The 22,644-nt window shown below is 39.9% G+C and overlaps 1 protein-coding gene across 1 annotated transcript in view; it reads left to right on the plus strand.

The window, feature by feature from the left end:
- LOC148028688 (putative lipoxygenase 5) overlaps window positions 1-22,417 on the plus strand; it is a 37,954-nt gene extending 15,537 nt beyond the window's left edge. The window contains exons 4-8 of the mRNA XM_087687479.1: window positions 19,292-19,377; window positions 19,478-19,585; window positions 19,965-20,269; window positions 20,469-20,735; window positions 21,230-22,417. Coding sequence (XP_087543605.1) covers window positions 19,292-19,377; window positions 19,478-19,585; window positions 19,965-20,269; window positions 20,469-20,735; window positions 21,230-21,995 — 1,532 coding nt within the window. The 3' untranslated portion in view covers window positions 21,996-22,417. The remainder of the gene's footprint in view (window positions 1-19,291; window positions 19,378-19,477; window positions 19,586-19,964; window positions 20,270-20,468; window positions 20,736-21,229) is intronic.
- Window positions 22,418-22,644: the final 227 nt, after the last annotated feature.

A 22,644-nucleotide genomic window follows, 5' to 3' on the forward strand; every position in this document is an offset into this window, starting at 1 on the left:
CTGTGTCTTTAAGTTCAGGTAAAGTGGACAACTGTAAATTGGATAAAAGCATTTATGTATTTTGGTTGTACACTACCGCCCTTCCTAGTGAACAGGCCGGTTACAAAAAGTAGGGGGTGGCTAAAGGGGTTTGCTTCCACATTATAATCAAAGGTTCAAACTATCAAGACAAAAAGACACGAAGGATCATGAAAAGATAGGAGAGTCAATTTTAGCAATGTTACGTAAAAGATGAACATGCAACCACTAAAGCTGGATCAACCAAGCCACATGGATTGACCAAATTGATTCCCTTCTCTATATCTCTCACGTAGGCGATCTCGAGACATCGCATCCTCCACGTCTCCTACCCTTTAACCATGGCTGCCAATTTTACAGCTGTCATAAGAACCATCTAGTTTTGGACTAATGGGCGATCCAACTCTCTCTTCCTTTTGTCTTGTTCCATCTTTGCCTCCCCACCATGGCTGACTAGGTGACCACCCCTCTTCACCTCTCCACTGTGCGCAAAGAGTTTCTCTCTCTCTACTCTATGCCCAATCAACTCTCGCTCCCCACCTCTGCATTTAGCCTTCTCTCTCCCCATAGTCAAACTACATTTGACTTTCTCTATCTTTCAAAAAGACGACTGATTAGTCTTTCTCTCATTGCAAATTCTTTATAAACATTCTCTCTCCTTGTCATTAAATTTAAAATTGACAATAGGGTTTATCACAACACTTAAACACAATGTTAATATTAAAATTAACAATCATTTTAATCTAAATATTAAATGTTAAGATTACAATAACATTTAATTATGCATTAATATCAAAATTAATAGTAACGTAACTCAAATCAAAATTCAACCACAACAATAGTGGCCTCAAATAGTTCTTCCAATAGTGACTCAATGATTGGTATGTGGAAGATGTTTTATACTAAATCTCAGACTTGAGAAGATTAGTCTCTATCTTAAGCGTATGTATTACATGCTTAACTGTCATTGTAAGGTTATGTGTAGATTATAAGCACATAGACCATTGTTCTCATCCCTCATCTCATTTTGCAACACCACATTTGAGCCTACTTCGTATTAATAATCTCTTTTGCTTCCGCACTTATTGGCCATTATGTAAAGAACTAGACACTGCCATTGCCTAGAGCAATTGGTAAGGCCTTCCTATCATGGCCATGGCCTATGTTGATGTTAGACCGCAAATTCGTAAGTTTGATGGAAAAGACTTTCATCTATGGCAGGTATTAGTGAAGTATAAAATGATGGAATGGGGCTATTGACTCTTCATCAAAGGGACTAAGGTTATTGATCCATCAAAGCCGCTTGATATGGAAGATGATGAAAGAGCTCAAGCTATAATCATGCTTCATTTGGATGAATCCTTGATTCATCACATTGACAAACTCTCCACTGCCAAGGAGAAATGGGATGAGCTTGAAAAACTTTATAGTGCTAAAGGAAATAACTCTAAAATTTTCCTTAAGATCGAAATTTTTAGCTTGGAGTATAAACAAGGTGATGACCTAGGCAAGTTCATTTCTCACATGAAGAGGCTCATACAAGCTATCCTCAGTTCAAGCTCCAATTCATGATGAAGATGCCATTGCAATTCTCTTAAAAGCTGCAAAGAAGGTATTCACAACCCTTGTAATTACTCTTACAAATATCCCTAATCCAACCTTGGAAAGCACCATCCAATCTTGTTTAGATGAGGAGAAAAGAAATCAAAAGAAAGCAACACTAGTCAAGCATCCACTTAAACAACCCCTGACCAACTCTTGGTTCATACTGTATCCACTAAATGCTCCTTGTGCAACAAAAAGGGACATCTTGTCAGCAACTGTTGGAAAAAATATCCTGACCAAATGAAGTGCAACAAATGTAAGAAGGCATAGCATACTACTAGTAAATGTCCTACTATCCGTGAAGTACCAAAAGAATTTGAGGCCAACTTTGTATTAAACCACTTGGTGATCAACTTTTCTAAATTTATAAATCCTCTATTTATAATCACTCTTGTAGCTCCTTTTATAAAGGCATCCCATTTTGTTTGAGGCGGGGCATTAACATGTCTTGTAGTCTAATGCTACTCTAGCATTGGGGGGGGGGGTGTTGAGAGAGCTGTCACCAGGTGGTGATACTTTTGGTAGTTGCTTTCCTTATTTACTTATATAAATATTTTATTTTTCTTTTCTTTAGTTACTGTTGCTTTTTACTCCCAGAGTTCTCTTGGATTAACCTGGGATCTTTGCATGGCCAGAAGACGCAGCCATTGGGACAAATTGGACTAATGGTTTGTCTGAGCCTTAGGACCGGTTCCATATTGAATGGGCACTGAAGAATAGAATGCCAGTGGTTTGGGATTGTGTGCTTAGCCATTGGAGATGGTGGAGGACAATGAGCATGGCCAAGTCAAAAGATGCACATGTAAGAATGCTCACGGAATAAAAGTCACCGTAACTGAGCCACATTACACTTTTTGATGTGGTTGCAATGATAAAAGTTGCTCAGAACAACTTGAGGAATACAAGGGTCACCATCCCTAAAATTTAGGGAGTTACTATTTTTGAACCCTAGAATCTGTTCACGTCATTATCTTCATTTTTGCACGAGGATTAATTCTCTGGTATGTACCAAGGTCAAATTTTGCACCGATCATGGAGAATTTTAGATCGGAAGGTTTAAATGGAAAAATTGTCACATGTATGCCATATGGCACAAATTTCCAAAAGAGAGAGAGAAAGAGAGCATTAAGAAAAAACGTAATAGGCATGAGGGGTAGATCTAAGAGTGAAGTTTTGAGGAGCTGAGGGCAGATTGCTGCAAGTACATCAGCTATGGAGAGTACTTCTTCGTCTCTGACTCATGTATGGAGGTAGAGCTTGCTCCCTCTGGTCAACTCTCTCTCAGAGGAAATGCTTTGCATGATGGGCTGATTCCATCAAAGGTACAGTTCTATGTTTTCTTTGCACCTGTGTTGAGGCAAGAGCCTCATTGTCTAGCTTCAGGAGCAGCTGTTGGCTTCTCCAATGCAAGAACTAAAGAAAGTGATGACCATGCCACACAGGAACACGGTTTTTCAGCTCTGATTTAGTGCTGTTTGTGGGATTGTTTTACTGTTGGAATGATACGAGGGTAAAAGGGATGGTGTTTTGGATATGCTGGACAGTAAAAACAGTGAATACAGAGTTTTGCAGACCGCAATTCTGTACATGAATTATTGAGTTATGGCCATAGAAAATGCTTTCCTAAAAGGGATGTTGTTTTGGATATGCTGGACAGTAAGAACAGTGAATACAGAGTTCTGCAGACTGCAATTCTGCACATGAATTATTGAGTTATGGTCACAGAAAATGCTTTCCTAAAAGGGACGTTGTTCTGATTATGTTGTATTGTCCTTATGCAGCTGGGATTTACTCAAAAACGATTAAAATGAATTGTTCACAGGTTATGTATTTTGGAACATTTCATTTTTGTAGCTTTTCATCTTTTAATTGATAAAGAAATAACAAGAGGGACATTGGTTTTTGGGGCCAATTTGGTGTTGAGCGAGGGAGTGAGGTCTTTGTTTGTGTGTGTGTGTGTGAAAAGATTAGGTGTTAATTGAAGGAACTACCGCTTTATGTGAGTCATAGACTGGTTTCATGGTTCCATCCCCGGGATTTGAATTCTTTTATGTAAGAATTTAAGCTTGGATAGTTTTGGGTAAAAAGATCATACACACAGGTTTTTACAGAGATTATAGGACTAGAGAGATGCTAGACATGGACAAAGCCAAATGAAAACTTCCTCATGAAGAAGAGAGTTTTTCTTCTGCTTAGACACACCGAAGAGAGAGTATTGGTGCAAAGGTGTTAGCACCTTCTAGAATCGACATTGAACCACAGGATGAGGAGCAAGAACAGAACTTGTTTATGGCACAACTCCTCAGTATGGTTGGCTCTTTCCAACAACTTGTAAAGAATCCTTGGATGCAAAAATTTTTGAAGTCACATAATGAGGATTCTCACGCTGAGTCATCGCATGATACCATGGAGCACTCAAAAAGGCAAACCTCTAATGTGGGTGAGCATGTAGGCAACAAGAAGCACAAGCACAGGATCAAGGAGTGAATGGTCAAGGTAGCTATGCACAAGTGGCACAATAGACTATTCCTTCTCAGTTTGCTACTCATCTTGGTTTCTTTGGCAGTGGGTCAGTTTTTCAAGCAATGTTTGGATTACCCACTGGTTATCAGGGATACTTGCCCAGAGGGCCACCAGGAATGATGCCTATTGAGGCAGTGAACCCACTTTATGCTAATATTGGTCTATAGCCCAGTTATCAGACTTTACAGAGTCCTTATTTGATGTTTGGAGTACAAAATGCAGTGGTTGGTTTTTTTCAGCCTAGTGGGCATATGGCAGCTAAGACAGGTGAAATGAATGTTGTAATGCGTCTAAGGGACTTCCCTTTTTACAGCCACTTGTCTGTGATGACCTGACAACAAAAAGTGCAAAGCCTAAAGACTATAAAGAGGGTGGTTAGGCATTAAGTTTGAAACCTTCAGTGGTATGCAAGATAAGCTGAAAGCTTTGACATTTATACAACAGTTTGATGCAGCTTACACTGGAGGAAATTTTACTGAGACTTCTAAGGTGTGGAAGGGTGCAACTTTTTTGAAAGGTAATGTTTTGCAGTGGTGGAACATATTGTTGATGCAAGGATATGCACCTGCCACTTGGGTCCATTTCAAATAGCTGTTTGCAGCCTCATGGTTAACTAACATGTTTGAAGTAGATATTATGACTGCATGGCATAAATTGGACGCAGAAAATTGTGCGGATTTAGAAGAGTACAATAAGAATGCACTTTTGCCTGTGAGTTCTTACAGGATAGTGCCCTTGTTAGAACAAATTGAAAAGTACTGTTGCGGTTTGCCCGAAGCCATTAGGGATTATTGTACCAAGACTAGGGTTACAAATATGGTACAATTAATTGAAAATGCTGGTGTGGCAAATGCATTGTTGAAAGGAAAAGCTGACAGCTTTAAAGACACTGAAAAGAAGGATTCTCAGTTTAAGCAGGATCCTGGCAAGAAGAAGAAGTAATTTCCAGAAAAGACCAGCTTTACAAAGAAGTCTTTTTGAAAGAAAAGATTTCAGTAGCAACCTCATACTTCTTTTAAAGAGGCCACTTTTTGGCAAATCATTTGAAGAAAGAAAGGCTTTAATGTTGGCTGGGAAATGCTTTATATGTGAACAAAAAGGCCATATTGCTTCTAAGTGCCCATAGCAATCTTCTAAAGATGCGGAGGATAAATATGCGCCAAGTAAAAAGAAGGCCAGCATTGGCCTAGTGCCTAATATGGTGGGAGATCAATCAATTGATGATACTACAGAATTGTGTAGAGCTTGGGGAAAGATCAGAGATTCCACAGTGCTTATTTTCTTTGATCCTGGAGCTCGTGCAACTTTATCTCACCGGCATTGGTGGCTAAGATGGGTATACGTCCCGAGGAAATGGGACCAGTTGGACATGATGATTTGGCATGCCCAGGACATACTAAACCTGTCACCCCCATCCTTGGTAAACTTGATATGCACATTCAAAGCTATGTGGACACAGAGGAGTTCCATATTATGCCTTTAGAGGGCTGTGATGTTTTGTTGGGTATTCCATGGTGCCATAGGAAGCATGCTATCTTGGATACTTACAATAGAACGATTACTCTTGTACATAGGGGCAAGGCTCATGTGTTAGATGTCAAGCTTAAAGGAGAGTCTGTCCCAGTTGTTTCTGCTTCTGCAATTACTTCTGTAATGAAATATCATATTTCTGTGTACTTGGTTTTTGCAAAGCAAGTTAATGAAGTTGATAGTAATGTGTTTGTACTAGATGAAAGTAGAAGGGCTTTCTTGGATAAATTCAGTGACTGTTTCTTAGATTCGTTATTAGGAGAGTTACCCCCTGAGAGGCCCGAAGATCATACCATAGATCTTATTCCAGGAACTAGTCCACCCAATAGGCCACCGTACAGGGTCAATGCAGCACAACAGAAAGAGATTATGATACAAGTTAATAAGCTTTTAGATAAGGGACTAATTCAGCCCAGTAGTTTTCCGTTTTGTTCAATTGTGTTGCTAGTTTAGAAAAAGGACGGCTCTTGGCAAATGTGTATTGACTACAAAGCCTTGAATAAGAATACTATCAAGAATAGGTTTCCGATTCCGAGGATAGATAACATTCTTGATCGATTATAGGGAGCATGAATGTTTAGCAGGATAGATTTGAAAAATGGGTATCATCAGATCAGAATCAAGCCGGAGGATATCCATAAGACTGCTTTTAGAACAACATTTGGTCTCTATGAATTTCTAGTCATGCCGTTTGGATTGACCAATGCTCTTGCTCTTTAACAAGGTGATGGATAGAATTTTCTGCTCTTATCGAAGTTTCATTGGCACGTTCTTTGATGATATGATTATCTTTTCAAAGAACGAAGAGGAGCATAGAAAACACTTAGTTACAGTCTTTAATGAGCTTAAGTGTAACAGATTGCTCATTAATGGCAAGAAGAGTGAATTCTTTTTGGAAGAGATTCACTTCCTTGGGCACATAGTTTCTAAAGATGGTGTGAAGATGGATCCTGCAAAGATGGAAGCAATTGTCTCTTGGCCAAACTTGAAAACCGTTCACGCAGTTTCCTTGGCCTATGAAGATTTGTAAGACACTTTGTAGAGATTGCTTCTCCTTTACATGCGCTTGAAAAGAAGGATGTCAAATGGCAATGGATTGACAAAGAGAAATCAACATTTAGATGTTTGAAGAGGAAAATGACTACAGATCTAGTACTTATTTTGAAGGTTGTCAGTGCACCAAGCATCCCACATATCTTGCTGTCGAGCATTTGTAAGTAGATTCCAACTCTTTTCCTTCTTATTCTTGTGAACTTCAATTGACTATGACTCCTAAAGCTTCTTTACAATCTTCCACTTGATGATGTCTCGAAACTCTTCAATGAAAGCCAAATCTCCAATGGATGGTCATTCTCTCTGTTTTTGCTCTTCAGTTTTCTCCTAAACAATTTGCCACCAAGATGCACGTTGTCGGAGGGGTTTTTGTCGAAAGGTCGAATCCACTGGGGATCAGAGGTAGAAGAAAGTAAAGATAGGAGATGGAAGAGAAGAAAGAGAATAGAAAAGAGGTAAACACGACAAAGATAAAGCACAATGAACTAAATCAATATGTATTGAAAGAACTTAGAATCTTTGCACTATTCAGTTGAATGATTATACATGTTGTGACACTAATAGTTCGGGGATACGTGCTATCGCCCTGTGTTGCATCCGGAAACATGTATATTAGAAAGGCTTCTAGTAATCATAGTTGGATACAGGATGTGATCCTCCACCTATGTGAGACTCGAACTTATAATGACATAAATGGCAGTGGGGAAACTCCTACCATCGCCCTGTGTCATTTGTTAGCAAGTGATATATGCAATGACACTAATAGTATGGAGAATCTTGTTATCGACCTGTGTCATCCGTTAGCATGTGTGGCATGCAATCGAGGTCGCTTGCTTCTTTCAAGAGGAGGGTGTGTCACCAGGTGGTGATACTTTTTGCAATTGCTTTTCTTATTTACTTATATAAATATTTTATTTTTCTTTTCTTCAGTTATTGTTGCTTTTTACCCCCAGAGTTCTCTTGAATTAAGCTGGGATCTTCGCATGGCCAGAGGAGGCAGCCATTGGGACAAATTGAACTAATGGTTTGTCTGAGCCATAGGACCGGTTCCATATTGAATGGGCACTGAAGAATAGAATGCTAGTGGTTTGGGACTTTGTGCTTAGCCATTGGAGATGGTGCAAGACAATGAGCCTGGCTAAGACAGAAGATGCACATGTAAGAATGCTCATGGAATAAAAGTTATCGTAATTGAGCCACATTACACTTTTTGATGTTGTTGCAATGATAAAAGTTGCTCAGAACAATTTGAGGAATGCAACGGTCATCATCTCTAAAATTTAGGGAGTTACTATTTTTGGACCCCAGAATCTGTTCGCGTCATTATCTTCATTTTTGCATGAGGATTAATTCTCTAGTCTGTGTTGAGGTCAAATTTTGCACCGATCATGGAGAATTTAGATCGGAAGGTTTAAACGGAAAAATTGTTATATGTATGTCATATGGCACAAATTCCCAAAAGAGAGAGAGAGAGCATTAAGAAAAAACGTAATAGGTATGAGGGGTAGATCTGAGAGTGAAGTTTTGAGGAGCTGAGGGCAGATTGCTGCAAGTACATCAGCTATGGAGAGTACTTCTTCGTCTTTGACTCATGTACGGAGGTAGAGCTTGCTCCCTCTAGTCAACTCTCTCTCTATTCTCAGAGGAAATGCTTTGCATGATGGGTTGATTCCATCGAAGGTACAATTTTTGTTTTCTTTGCACTTCTATTAAGGCAAGAGCCTCACTGTCTAGCTTCAGGAGCGGCTTTTGGCTTCTCCAATGCAGGAACTAAAGAAAGTGATGACCATGCCACACAGGAACAAGGTTTTTCAGCTCTGATTTAGTGCTGTTTGTGGGACTGTTTTACTGTTGGAATGATGCGAGGGTAAAAGGGATGATGTTTTGGATATGCTGGACAATAAAAACAGTGAATACAGAATTTTGTAGACCGCAATTCTGCACATGAATTAGTGAGTTATGGTCACAGAAAATGCTTTCCTAAAAGGGATGTTGTTCTGGATATGCTGGACAGTAAGAACAGTGAATACAGAGTTCTGCAGACTGCAATTCTGCACATGAATTATTGAGTTATGGTCACAGAAAATGTTTTCTTAAAAGGGATGTTGTTTCTTCCTTATGCGCTGGGATTTACTCAGAAAAGATGAAAACGAACTGTTCACAGGTTATGTATTTTGGAACATTTCATTTTTGTAACTTTTCATCTTTTAATTGATAAAGAAATAACGAGAGGAACGCTGGTCTTCGAGGCCAATCTGGTGTTGAGCGAGGGAGTGAGGTCTTTGTTTGTGTGTGTGTGTGAAAAGATTAGGTGTTAATTGAAGGAACTACCGTTGCATGTGAGTCATAGACTGGTTTTACTAGCCATCCAGATGCTATTTGAACAGCCTTGAGGTCAACTTCTCTTGCTATCAAATGAGTTACTTTGTGGGGTCATCTTTATCTCTTTCTTTTCCTTCTTCTCTTTCTTCCTCTTCCTCTTCCTCTTCTTCTTCCTCTCTACCAAGTTAGCACCTTCTCTTCCTCTAAGTCTATTTCCACCTCTTTCTTCCAACTTCCAAGTTCCATACCACCTCTCGTTAATCTTAAGAGTCAAGACTTACAAGTTACTCCATACCACCTTCTCTTATCACCTGCTCTATCTACATGTAGATTTCTCTTACCACTCTCTCTCTTTCTAGCTCTATCTACTCTTGAGTGATGAGTCTTGACTCTTATCTATAGTCTAGACTCTATCACCATGCGTAAAGCTCTTTATGAAGCCTTTTCTTGTCACACCTCACACCTTGAGAAAGCCATGAATCGCACCAATGCTTATTGTTGGACTTGCAGGTATTGTAGCAAGGTCCAAACAAATAGTATGACAGGACTTCTCATCCACTTGTCCAAGATAGGTGGAGAATGTAGTCCATGCCAAAAGATCCCTCAAGCAGTGAGACTGATGAGATCATCAAGAAATATTCTCCCATTTCAAAGGCATTGGACAAGGTATTCTCTAGTATGGTGTAAGCTCAAGAGAAAATCATCTCCCCCAAGACATGCATACCCATGGCCACCCCTTCGGCTACATCTATGGCTACTATGGAGGGATTCATAGATTCCTTAAATTTCCCTTTTGCTTTGGTCGCCTTTGTCGTTGCCACCATCCACAGGTTCAAGAGGCTCAAGAAACAAGCTACACTTGTTGATGCAATGGGACGTGTTTCGAGCCCACTCTCATTCCTTCAAGAGTGACAAAGGAATGCGAAAATCGAGATTGTACGAACCATCATTGAGTGCAATCTCCCTTTCCATATTCTAAGAGTGGATAGGTGGAGAAGAATGGTGAAGGCTATCACTACGGTGGATCCATGCGTGGGGTGGCATGGAGCTACCTATAACGACATATGCATGAAGAAGTTAGACGAGGAGAGGAAGAAGATCAATAAGTCCTTCGAGCTTGTTTGAGTTGGTTGTGTGAAGTATGGGTGCTCCACTCTCTTCGATAGATGGAGTGATCGAAATAAAAGAGGTATTATTAACATACTTGTGTCTTGCTCTCTTGACACCTACTTTTTACATGCTGTGGATGTGGGTGTGAAGAGGAATAGCATGACCGACCAATTCATCCACAAGCATGTCTGACAAGCCATTATAGAGGAGAATTTAATTTTTAAATATTTTATGTTTTATAATTTATCTTTTATGTTTTATGCTTCTTGAATTTATTTTTATATTTTCTATTTTATGTTTTAAATTTTAATGCTTATTGAATATTGAATATCTCCACCTCTCTTTCTACATCTATCTCCACCTCAATTACCTGATTACCCACCTTTAAGCTATACTATATTATATGTGTATATAGGTGGGACCAAGCAATGTTGTCCAAGTCATCTTTGAGAATGCTTCAAATTATCGGAGGATGGGACAATTGCTTGAGGAGAAATTTCCCTTTATATTATGGATACTTTGTGTTATATATTGCCTTGATCTTCTCATGGAGGACATAAGTAACTTGGAGTGGCAAAAAAAATCATGAGAGATATAATTACAATCGCTAATTTCATCACAAAAAAGGTAAATGTACTTGCTTTTTACATGTATAGTGATGAGGAATTAAAAAAGCCATTAAAAACTCCCTTTGTCATCACATCCTTTGCTCCTTGAGCGACTCTATGATGTGTAAAATAAGTTGCAAAAATGTAAGGTATTCGAGGAATTTAAAGCATAGATGGACGAGGCACCCGTAGTAAGCATGGAGCACAAAGCCATTCAACGGCTTTGCTTAAAAGAATCATTTTGGATGGACATGCGAGTCGTAATCATTGTGATCACACCCTTGTATAGGATTTTTCGCATAATGGATATAGAAGGTGCCACTATCGACCTCTTCACTCATTTCATGAGAGAGGTTGTGGAGGAGATCAAGGCTTCCACTATTCTTGATATTGGGATTCCATGGTAATAATTTGTAATTAAACTTTTAAAAAAATATAAATTTAATTTAACTTATTGTATATCCATTGGTTTTTTTCATAAATGGTAGTGCTGTTGATGCCTTGTATAGGATTTTTCACATAATGGGTAAAGAAGGTGTCACTATATAGACCTCTTCACTTATTTTATGAGAGGGGTTGTGGAGGAGATCAAAGCTTCCACTGTTTTTGATATTGAGATTCTATGGTAATAATTTGTACTTAGATTTAAAAAAAAAATATAAATTCAATTTCACTAAATTATATCTATTGGTTTTTTTCATAAATGGTAGTGCTATTGATGTTTTGGATAATATCCCGTGACACGATAACATTTATCAACTCATTGAAAAGAGATAAAAATGAATGAAGAGGCTTATCCACGGTCTAGCAGCTCTTTTGCATTCCACTTACAAGGACTCTTTTATCTTTATGGACTAGAATCTGGTCTCGGATGGAGATGCTTATTTTCCGAAGGCTTTACATGAGGATTTGTATGGTTCATTTCTTGAGGAGCTAATTGACTATGGAGACCAAAGGGGAATGGCCTTTGCTAGTGCCGTGTGTTGGAAAATGACCTCTTTGGTTAAGCTACTATTTTGGTGAAAGTCGTTTGGGTATCAGTTACCCAATGTGAAAAATGTGGCTTTAAGAGTGTTGGCTTAGGTAATTAAAATTTAAATCTTATCATTATATTTCTAATAAAGGTTTCTTATTTTCTTATTCCTTTTCATTTATAACAAGTTGAAGTTATTTTGTTAACTTGAATAGGATTGTTTATCCGGTGTGTGTAAGAGAAATTGGTTTGTCTATTCTCTTATACACATTAAGATTCGAAATAAACTTACTACTAAGTAGTGAGAATAACTTATCTATTGTCGTTGTAACTTGTGTATACTTGGAGATATGCATGAGATTCGATAGCATGATATGTAATTTTGAACTTGAGTCTATACTTATTTTAAATTCAAGAATATAAAGATTTAAGTAATCTTATATATTTTAACTTCTATTTTCAAGTGAATGAAGATGAGTTTAAGTTAAGAGGGGCTACACTTAAAAAGCGTGAATATATATATATATATATATATATATATATATATATATATATATATATATATATATGAGAGAGAGAGAGAGAGAGAGAGAGAGAGAGAGAGAGAGAGTAGGATGTCATCTTCATCATATACTCATAGTAGTTGAAGGTGTGTCACTCTTCGAGGCATTGCAGTTGGTAGCGGTATACATGTAGCAGATAGAATCTATGTGAAGCGTGATTTTGGAAACTTCTTTGCTCGGATTGCTTATGTTTCGGAGGATGCTCCTGTTTCAGAGCTAGAGTATAACGAGCATAGCAATCTTCTTAGTGATGGGTTTTTTATTTCACACACTTCAGGTACAAATATCAAGACTTAAAAAGCATCTAGATAGTAGAGGTTGCCAAGGCTACTACTTAGATGAGTCCTTAGACCTATCACTCAAATGAGATTCATGGTCATCACTAGATAAGTTTGACGTATGTTGGCTGGCTCTCGAATAGAAGCATATTGTGAAACATGAGTAATCGAAGTAGAAGAGCTTCCAGAACAACGTCTCACATAGCTTTTGATTGCTACTTGTGTGCTGCTATTAATTACAATGCCTTGAGGAGTGGTCCACCTTTCCTTACAAGTACGTGATACTCGACGGTCAATCTCCTTCAGCTCCATATAGAGCTATTTAAAGATGGCGTTCTACTCTTCGTCTCTCTCTCTCTTTATACTTTTAAGTGTGGTCCCTGTTAACTTGAACTCATCTACATTCACTTGAAAATCGAAGTTAAGATATATAAGATGACTTAAAATTTTATATTCTTGAATTTAGAATAAGTATGGACTCAAGTTTAAAATTATTTCTTATACCATTGGCATCTGATGCACGTCTCTAAGCATGCGTAAGTTACAACGACAATAGATAAGTTATTCTAATTGATTGGTGCTAAGTTTGTTTCGGAACTTAGTGTATATAAGAGAATAGATTGACTAATTTCTCTTAAATGCACTAGATGAATAATTCTATTGAAGTTAACAAAATGACTTTTCTAACTTATTAAAAGTGAAAATTAATAAGAAGAGTAGAAATCTTTACTAGAAACATAATGATAAGATTTACATTTTAATTATCTGAGCTAATACTCTTAAAAGTTACCATTTGCATGTTGGATAAGTGATATCTAAACGACTACAACCAGAATAGTGGCTTGACTAAAGAGGCCCTTTTCTAGCACATGGTGCTAGCAAAGGCTATTCCTCTTTAGTCTCTATAGTTAATTAGCTCCTAGAGGAATAGACCATGCACATCCTTATGCAAAGCCTTCAAGAGATGAGCATCTATATTTGAGACTAGCTCTTGGTCCATGAAGAGGAAGGGGCCCTTATAATTGGGATGCAAGAGAGAGATACTAGGCTATGGATAGACTTCTTCATCTATTTTTATCTCTTTTCATTGAGGTAAGGGATGCCATTCCATCACGGGGTATCATCCAAAGCATCAACATTGCAACTATTTATGGAAAAAGCCAATAGGCATAAAATTAGTGAGATTGAATTTGTATTTAAAAAAGATTGAATTTGCATTTAAAAAAAAATCTAATTACAAATTATTACCATGAAATCCCAGCATCAAGAACAATGAAAGCCTTAATCTTCTCCACGGCCTCTCTCATTAAATGAGTGAGGAGCCCTATAGTGACACTCTCTATATTTATTATGCAAAGAACCCTATACAAGGGTGTGATCACAATGATTATAGCTTGTACGCTCGCCCAAAATGATTTTTTTAGGCAAAGCCGTTGAATGGCTTTATCCTCCTCCATACTTACTGCGGGCTTTTCGTCCATCCAATTTTGAAATTCCTTGAATATTGTACATTTTTGCAACAAAGCAAGTTTTTTATGGCTTTTTTAATTTCACATTACTATACATGTGAAAAATAGTAAGCACTTTTATATTTTTAATGAAAAAATTGATGATTGCATTTACATCCGTTATGATTTTTTAAACCCACTCCAAGTTGTCTTGTCAGAAGTGGAGTTCAATGGAAGGGTAAACATATTCTGTAATAAACTGTAGTAATACAAGACAAAAGAGAAAGGGAAAGAAAGAACATTGAAGAACATGATATAGATGAGAACTTAGATGTATGCTCGGGAAACGGAATCTATATCTCCAACATGAGACAATCGTATACAACAATGAGTCACTAGCTGTGTGGGCACTGACATTGGCTCCTCTCTCTATGGAGTCTCCACACGTGTGATGGTAGATAAGTCATTGAGTGAGGAGGAGAAGCCTGAATATATAGGACAAAAATATATCCTCAATATGATCAGGTTGGCTAGCATTTAATGTTGGTCGACCAACAATAAATGATAAATATGATTAAAATTAAGACCATAAAAAATGCCTAAGATATCCTAAATAATATGCCAAACTTTTGTATGCACAGACTCACACATGAACCGAGATACCGGCTAACATGCCTATGTTCTCCATGAGACGGTTAAGACAATGTGTGGCACAAGGTGTTTACACTTTAGAGGGGAATTTCTCCTCAAGCAATTGTCCCATCTTCCGACAATTCGAAGCATTGTCAGCGATGACTTGGACAACATTGCTTGGTCTCACCTATATATTATATAATATAGTATGGTTTAAATGTGGATAATTGGGTAATTGAGGTGCACATATTCAAGATTCAAGAAGCATAAAAGTTTAAAAACATAAAACATAAAGCATAAATAATAATATTCAAGAAACATAAAACATGGAAGATAATTTATAAGACAAAATATTTAATAATTAGATGCACCTATATAATGGCTTGCTAGATGTGCTTGTAGACGAATTGGCCAGTCGTCTTATTTATCTTCATACCTATATCCATGGCAAGCAAGAGGTAGGTGCCAACAGGGCAAGAGATAAGTATACTAATAATACCTCTCTTCTTTCGGTTACTCCATTCATTGGAGAGAATGAAGCACCCATATTTCACCCAACCGGCTTGAACGGGCTCGAGTGACTTGTCGATCCTCTCTCTCTCTCTCTTCTCGTCTAGCTTCTTTATGTGCACATTGTTGTAGGTAACTCCATGCCACCACTTGCATGGATCCACGACGGCGATAGCCGTTACCATTCTTCTTCACCTATCCACTCTTAGAATATAGCTGAAAAGGGAGATTGCACTTGATGATAGTTCGTGCAATCTCAGTTTTTGTATTCCTTTGTCACTCTCGAAGGAATGAGAGTGCGTCCGAAACATATCCTGTTGCCTCAATAAGTGTGGCTTGTCTCTTGAGCCTCTCGGACCCATGGGTGGTAGCAGCAACAGAGGCGATTGAAGCAGAAAGGGAATTCGAGGGATCTATGAACCCTCCATAGGTGTAGCCAAAGGGGTGGCCATGGGTGTGCATGTATCAGGGGAGACTATCTCCTCTTGAGCGTGTGCCATACTAAAGGATACCTTGCGCAATGCCTTTGAAATGGGGGGATATTTTTTGATGATCTCATCGACTGTTGCTTGAGGGATCTTCGGGCATGGATCACATTCTCCACCTATTTTGAACAAGTGGATAAGAAGCCGTACTACACTACTTGTTTAGTTTTTGCTGCAATACTTGCAAGTCCAACAATAAGCATTGGTGTGATTGGTGTGATTTGTGGCTTTCTTAAGGTGTGAGGTATGACGCGAAAAGGCTTCATGAAGGGCTTTAAGCATGGTGATAGAGTCTAGACTATAAAAGAGTCAAGAGTGGTCACTCGAGTAGATAGAGGTGCTAAGAGAGATGGAGGTGGAAAGAGAGGTTGAGGTATAGATAGAAGAGGTGATAAGAGAGCTAGAAGAGGATGTAGTAAAAGAAGGTGGCGACTCTTAAGATTAAAGAGAGGAAGAGGAGGAGGAAGAGGAAGATGGAGCTTGGAAGTTGAAAGGAAGAGGAAGGAAAAGAAAGAAGAAGAAGGAAGAGGAAGAGGTGGAGATAGTGTAAAGAAAATATCCTAACACAGAAGCATAACCGGAAACCGTACGACAAAGCATAGATTGATAAAAGAACATAGTTAGGGTTAGGGTTAGGGTAACTCAGAGACAATGAACACAGTTAATAAATGAAATGATATGACTTCTAATAATATGATGCTCATGCAGCAAACACACTATGCAGTGAATGAATACTGAACCTTGAACTCGTGTATCTCAAGGATCAGGGCATGGGTTATGAGCTGGAGAGTGTGTCGTACTCTGAACGGATCTCGAATTGCAGCAAGGCAGCCTCCGGATATCAAACACCAGCAAACGCAGCAGTGAGAAGCTGGATCTGATGCACACAGCAGTGAGGAGAGAAAAACTAAAAACGGAGCTTGCAGGAGAGAGAAAGACTAAAAACGCAGGCAGGACAGCCTGCAAGAAGCAAAATCAGGGCTGTGATGATGTGGCAGGCTATATGGCAGCAGGCCTGCGTAGGAACAACAGTCGCTTGGCTGGAATCAGCTCCAAACTTTGTGAAGAGGGCTGGAAATCAGGCGCAAATTGATAGAGACAGCAATGGACAGCTTCGGATGAGATGCCCTTCGCGAATGGGGTGTGGGCAGCAAGCTGAAACACCTGAAATCTGCAAAAACGAGATTCAGGGTAGAGTGGAGGGCTTGCTGCCAATTTATAGAAAATTAGGGTTCTAGATCCTCTCCCACTTAACTCTCTCGATCCGCTCCCCGTTTTAGGGTTTTGGCTAAAATAAGCCTAAAATAAGCATGTTTTGGGGCTGTTTAAGTGGCTAAGAGCAATTCTTAGCACAACAGATGACTCGTGAGCTTGACTCTTGGGCAAGAGGTAGAGACTTGAGGCTTGAGGCTTGAGTGGAGAAGGCTTGAAAGCTAAGGATGGAGATTGAAGTGGGAGAGGGTTGTTTGTAAATGGTCCCAACCAATAAGAAAGGCCCAATTTTTTTTGAAAAGGGGTAGAAAAAAGGGTCAGAAAAAACATTTTTAGAAAATGGTCACAAAATGGTCAGAAACTTGGATCTTGGAAATGTGTGTGCGATGATCACTTGGATGGATACTGTTTGGATTGGATGGATTAGACGGATCCGATTGGACTGGATGGCATGGTTTCGTCCACGGATGGTGGGATGCAACCTTGTGAGTGTTACGATGTGCCAAGCACTAGACACCCTGTAATACAAAGGACTTTGGCCTTGTCGACTCGATACTTTTATTGGCTACATATTAAGACTATGATTGAGCCTTTTGTGCACGAGTGCTCACAATGTCAGCTTAATAGGCTAAACAGCTCAGATAGGTGGGGATATTACATCCTTTACAAATTCTTGATAGAAAATGGAGTAGCATTTCCATGGATTTTGTAGTAGGATTACCTCGTATGAATCAAGGCCATGATGCAATCTGGGTTGTGGTCAATTGATTGACGAAAATGGCTCGATACAAAGGTAATCATGAAAAACCATGGGGTGGTTGGTCTCCTTGTCGAATGTCTTTATAGACATTATGTTTTGCCCGTCATCAGACTTCTGGATGGCACTAGTAGCATTGGTCATAGTGTTCATGACGTGATTCCATGCAAATGCACTAAGAGCACTTCGGGGTTAGGGCAACCTAGTCTTATTTATAGGACTCCAGGTCCTATTGTGCACATTCATTGTGTAATCACCACTTGGACTCTTGGCCCATTGGTGACACATCTGTACACCGGGATGGTGTGAGCGAGTGGTATGGGCTGCCAATCCTTGGGATGCTGTCGTGACCCGGAGTGTTGCCAGCTCAATTGTGAGCATGTTTGGCTCTATGGCTCGGAGGTGAGTTTGATGTCGAGTACCTTTTATTTATGGATATGGCTTGTGTCATGTCTCGTTTGAAGGTTGGATAATAGGGGGACATTTCAGTTTCCAGCTATCACCCAGTTCAGTTGCATTTGATGAGCTGCCATCATTCTCGAGCTGGCACAGCCGCATTTTGGGTTAGCCCAGGCTACCCAATTGGTCGCCTGACATTCGGGGGTTATTCACTTGCTGTTGTCATCATTTACATCATTAGACATCATTAGCACCTATGTTTTCAGCTGATCTTCTGCCTACACTGCTGCTGGTCACTCAATCATCTTCGACATTGCTGCAGCATATTAGGGACCCATTTGAGTATGACACACACTAATACACTCAACCACATCCGCCCTGGTTCTAGAGACATGGAGGTTCGATGTCCCATTGGTTGTATTGTCAGTCATTCATACATCCGTTAGCATTCAACATTCTTCAGATTGTGTTCTTGGCTTACAGATTGAAGCTGTTTGATCATTGGAAGATTCACAACGCTTTTCATGTGCCTCCTTAGGCTCTTCCATGGTGATGTGCGCGAATTAGTCAGGGATGAGATGTAGCTAGAGGTCGAGGAATGAAATCTTGGATACTAGTGCAGTAACTGCAATCATGGATAAATGTGTATTTCCGCAATAATGGCCAGAAAGTAGCACACCAATGCGAATCTTGACAATGATCTGATTGACATACAACTCAAGCCTGTAGGTTGCACCCCAACCACAAAGACTTTCAGCTGCATGTCACATGACAATTCTTGATTTACTGTTTAAACTATAGGACTTCATACACATTACCTGGGATTTTCTGACCAGTTATTGTTTTTGTAGCTTGTCCGTGTACAGATTGACAACTTTTCAATCTTGCCAATCCACTGACATGGCCAATTTTGTCTCACCAGTCACCTGACAATTTACAGACCTTTGGATGGGTGGACTGCCATCAAATCCTCTCACAAGGATAAGAGGGTCAATGTTCTTATCCTTGGATTAGCTTAAGGATAATATGTAGATAGATAACAGGCTAGAAAAATTATATACTGAGGAAATCAAAAGGCTGGCAAATTAGAAAATATTAAAACTCACAGGATTAAGCTTTTATTGGGTTTGTAAGTTTGTCAGAGATCTATCTATCTTCTATATTAAATATTTATCTATAAAGCTGGTCATTTATTGAACAAACCTATTTGTTTTGCTCAAAAGATGTTTGTGATATGGAACTGATAGGTTCTCTCTCTGTGCAGAGGATAGATTTTCTTGGTTGCGTGACGATGAACTCGGTCGACAAGTGCTGGCAGGAACTAATCCTTTGCAAATTGAACTCTTAAAGGTTTGAATGAAGCTTTATATACCCTTCCAAGCAACAATCAAGGCCAGAAACAGGTGAATCAACAATCTCACTCTTGCTTAATTTGCCTGATGTCAAGTAGTCTTTCCCTCCTGTGAGCAATCTGGATCCAAGTATTTATGGGGCGAAGGAGTCAACCATTGGGAAAGAACATCTCGAGAGGCAACTTGAGGGCCTCACTGTGGAGGAGGTACGTTTCATCGAATGAGCTTAATCATCATAGCAAACTCCAGTTTTCATTTGTAACTACTGTGCACTTGATCTCCAATTCAAACAGGAGATATATCCATGACATTCTCATTGTTATAGTGTGCATTGGATTGTAGGGGCCAAATTACACACTTGATCGCAATTGATCACAATTGAACTTAATTAACCTAGCAAGTTCTAATTTTCATGTCTTTTATACGTGTTTGACCTCAAATTCAAATATGAGATGTGACATAAATGAAATACGTATCTGTACACTGAAGCTATAGTGGCAGAAGCTACGTATTTCCATGCATTGAAGTAGTTAATCATCAATTTAACATGTTACCTATGTGCTTGTTGATCTCCAATTCAAACAGGCAATAGAGCATAAGAGACTGTTTATCGTGGATTATCATGATGCCTTCATGCCCTTTGTCAAAAAGGTCAATGCTCTAAAAGATCGCAAAATGTATGCCAGCCGCACCATCTTCTTCTTGAATGCCAGTGGGACTCTTTGCCCCTTGGCCATTGAGTTGAGCTTGCCACCTCCATCCCCTGGCCTGCCTGGCAGACAGCGTGTATTCACTCCGGGGCAGGATGCTACTACTCACTGGCTATGGAAGCTTGCTAAGATGCATGCCACTTGCAACCATGCTGGTTTTCATCAATTAGTAAATCACTGGTAAACCAAGCATTTTTATGTGTATTCAAGCTGAGTGACTGTGATGTCAGAAAGATGTACTTCCATGGATTGAAGTCGTGTTTGGCAGGAAATACGACTTAATGAAGTTCTCTAATCTCATTTATTTACTGAAAGTCAGAGTCAGATATATTGCATATGCATCTTTACAATGCTGATTTACTGAAGCTCTGGTTTCCAGGCTTCGCAGCCATGCTGTCGTTGAGCCTTATGTCATTGCCACTCATCGTCAGTTGAGCTTTATGCACCCCATTGCCAAACTCCTGTATCCTCACCTGCGATACACCCTGGAAATAAATGCCTTGGCTAGACAGCTGCTTATCAATGCAGATGGTGTCATTGAGAACTGCTTCACTCCTGGTCCATACTGCATGGAGATCAGCTCAGCTGCTTACAAAGCTTTTTGGAGATTTGATCAAGAAAGTTTACCAGCAGATTTGCTCAAAAGGTAATAACGCTACACCTTGTGCATCAGCGAGATCGTAAAAGGAATCTGTCTTTACGTGGCGTGTGCATGTCCTGGACTACATTAATATACTGAATTGAGGCCTGCGTTATTCCTCTGGGTGCATGTACTGACTATAGTTATTAGATCTGCTGTAGTGTAATAATAAGTATTAAGGCCTGGATGATTCTCCCAAAGTACTCACTTTACACGTCTATGCATTTGGCAAATAACCTTTTTGACTTTTATATCATGATTATCAAACATGGAAAATGTTAGGATATTTATTAAGAGAATTCTGCAAAGAGCCTGCACTCCTGCTCTTAATGACAGAAAGGACCTCATCTCTCTAGCACTAGGAATCCGTCAAAGAAGAAATGTCATCCTAAAGAAACTGCTCACTATGTTTCTGGGTTTTGTGATTAATGTACGGATAATTGTGATTACTAAAGAACTTTCTCGCAATATTCTCAGTATTTTGTGAATCAATTGGGCAGGGGCATGGCAGTGGAGGATCCCAATAGTCCATCTGGGTTGAAGCTAGTGGTAGAAGACTATCCTTATGCCGCAGATGGTCTGCTGATATGGGGTGCAATCAAAGACTGGGTAAATGAGTATGTCTCCTTATATTACAGTGATTGTGAAAGTGTGGCAGAGGATGTGGAACTGCAAGAATGGTGGCAAGAGATAAGAGAGCAAGGCCATGGTGACAAGAAGAACGAGCCATGGTGGCCGAAACTGGAGACGAGAGAGGATTTGGTGGGCATTCTGAGTACAATGATATGGGTGACATCTGCTCATCATGCAGCAGTGAACTTTGGGCAGTATATGTATGGGGGTTATGTGCCCAACCATCCGTGCCTGACAAGGAAGCTGATACCAGACCCGGAGAGTGAGGAGGGCAGAGAGGAGTACGAAGAGTTCTTGGAGGACCCTCAGAAGTTCTTGTTGTCGGCCTTGCCCAACAGGTACCAGTCGACGTATGTGATGTCGGTGCTGGACTCCCTGTCGACGCATGCGCCGGACGAGGAGTATTTGGGGCAGCGCGTGCAGACCAACTGGACGGCGGATGCCCGTGCCAAGGCCGCTGCCTCGCGCTTTGCACAGCGCATCGCAGAGATCGAGCGCACGGTTGATGGGCGCAACCGTGATGCCCGCCTCAAGAACCGCACAGGAGCCGGCATCGTGCCCTACGAGCTTCTCCGGCCGACCTCCGCTCCAGGCGTGACTGGACGTGGGGTGCCGAATAGCATCTCCATTTGAAGATGTATGGATCGCTATCCTGCATGGCAGCGTTGGGCGATAACTATTTATGATGCTCCTTGAGTATCCAGTCCCACTTCGAGAAAAGGAAAAGAGAGTAGAGTCTAGATACCCCACCCAAAGAGTCCGTTGAATCGTCATTAACCATCTGTCATCGTTCACTATGGCCACATCACTTTTATGTCCACGGTTTAGCTATGAATCCCCCCCTTTTAAGGGTATGGGCTTTGTAGCTATACCATGGTGTTGGAGCCAAAAACACCTATATAGGGAGTAGTAGTGACTCTGAGCTTTGCTTGGTTTTCACTCTACGTGTGATTCTTTATACTCAGTGGTGATCCTTCACATGTGTAGTGTCATGAGAGTGTAGTCTTGAGATGTGCCTCAATGTATCTTTCAATATCATGAATACAAAGATTCCTTATTGATATCTTGTGTGTCATTCTGTTGTGTCTTTTTGTGCCTCATGACAGGTTATGACTTGAAGTCCTGTGAATCTTGTGTGCCATTCCGTTGTGCCTTTTTGTGTTCTCATGATAGGTTATGACCTAAAGTCCTGTGAAGGTTCGTAACACTTGGTATCAGAATAACTCTAGCGGGGAGCACGTTAGCTCGAGAGGGGAGCAGGTATCATGGATGCGGAGATTCT

This window comes from Lygodium microphyllum, chromosome 11, assembly GCF_053477565.2.
Source record: "Lygodium microphyllum isolate KBCC chromosome 11, Lygodium_microphyllum_v1.1.10, whole genome shotgun sequence".
Taxonomy (NCBI): Eukaryota; Viridiplantae; Streptophyta; class Polypodiopsida; order Schizaeales; family Lygodiaceae; genus Lygodium; species Lygodium microphyllum.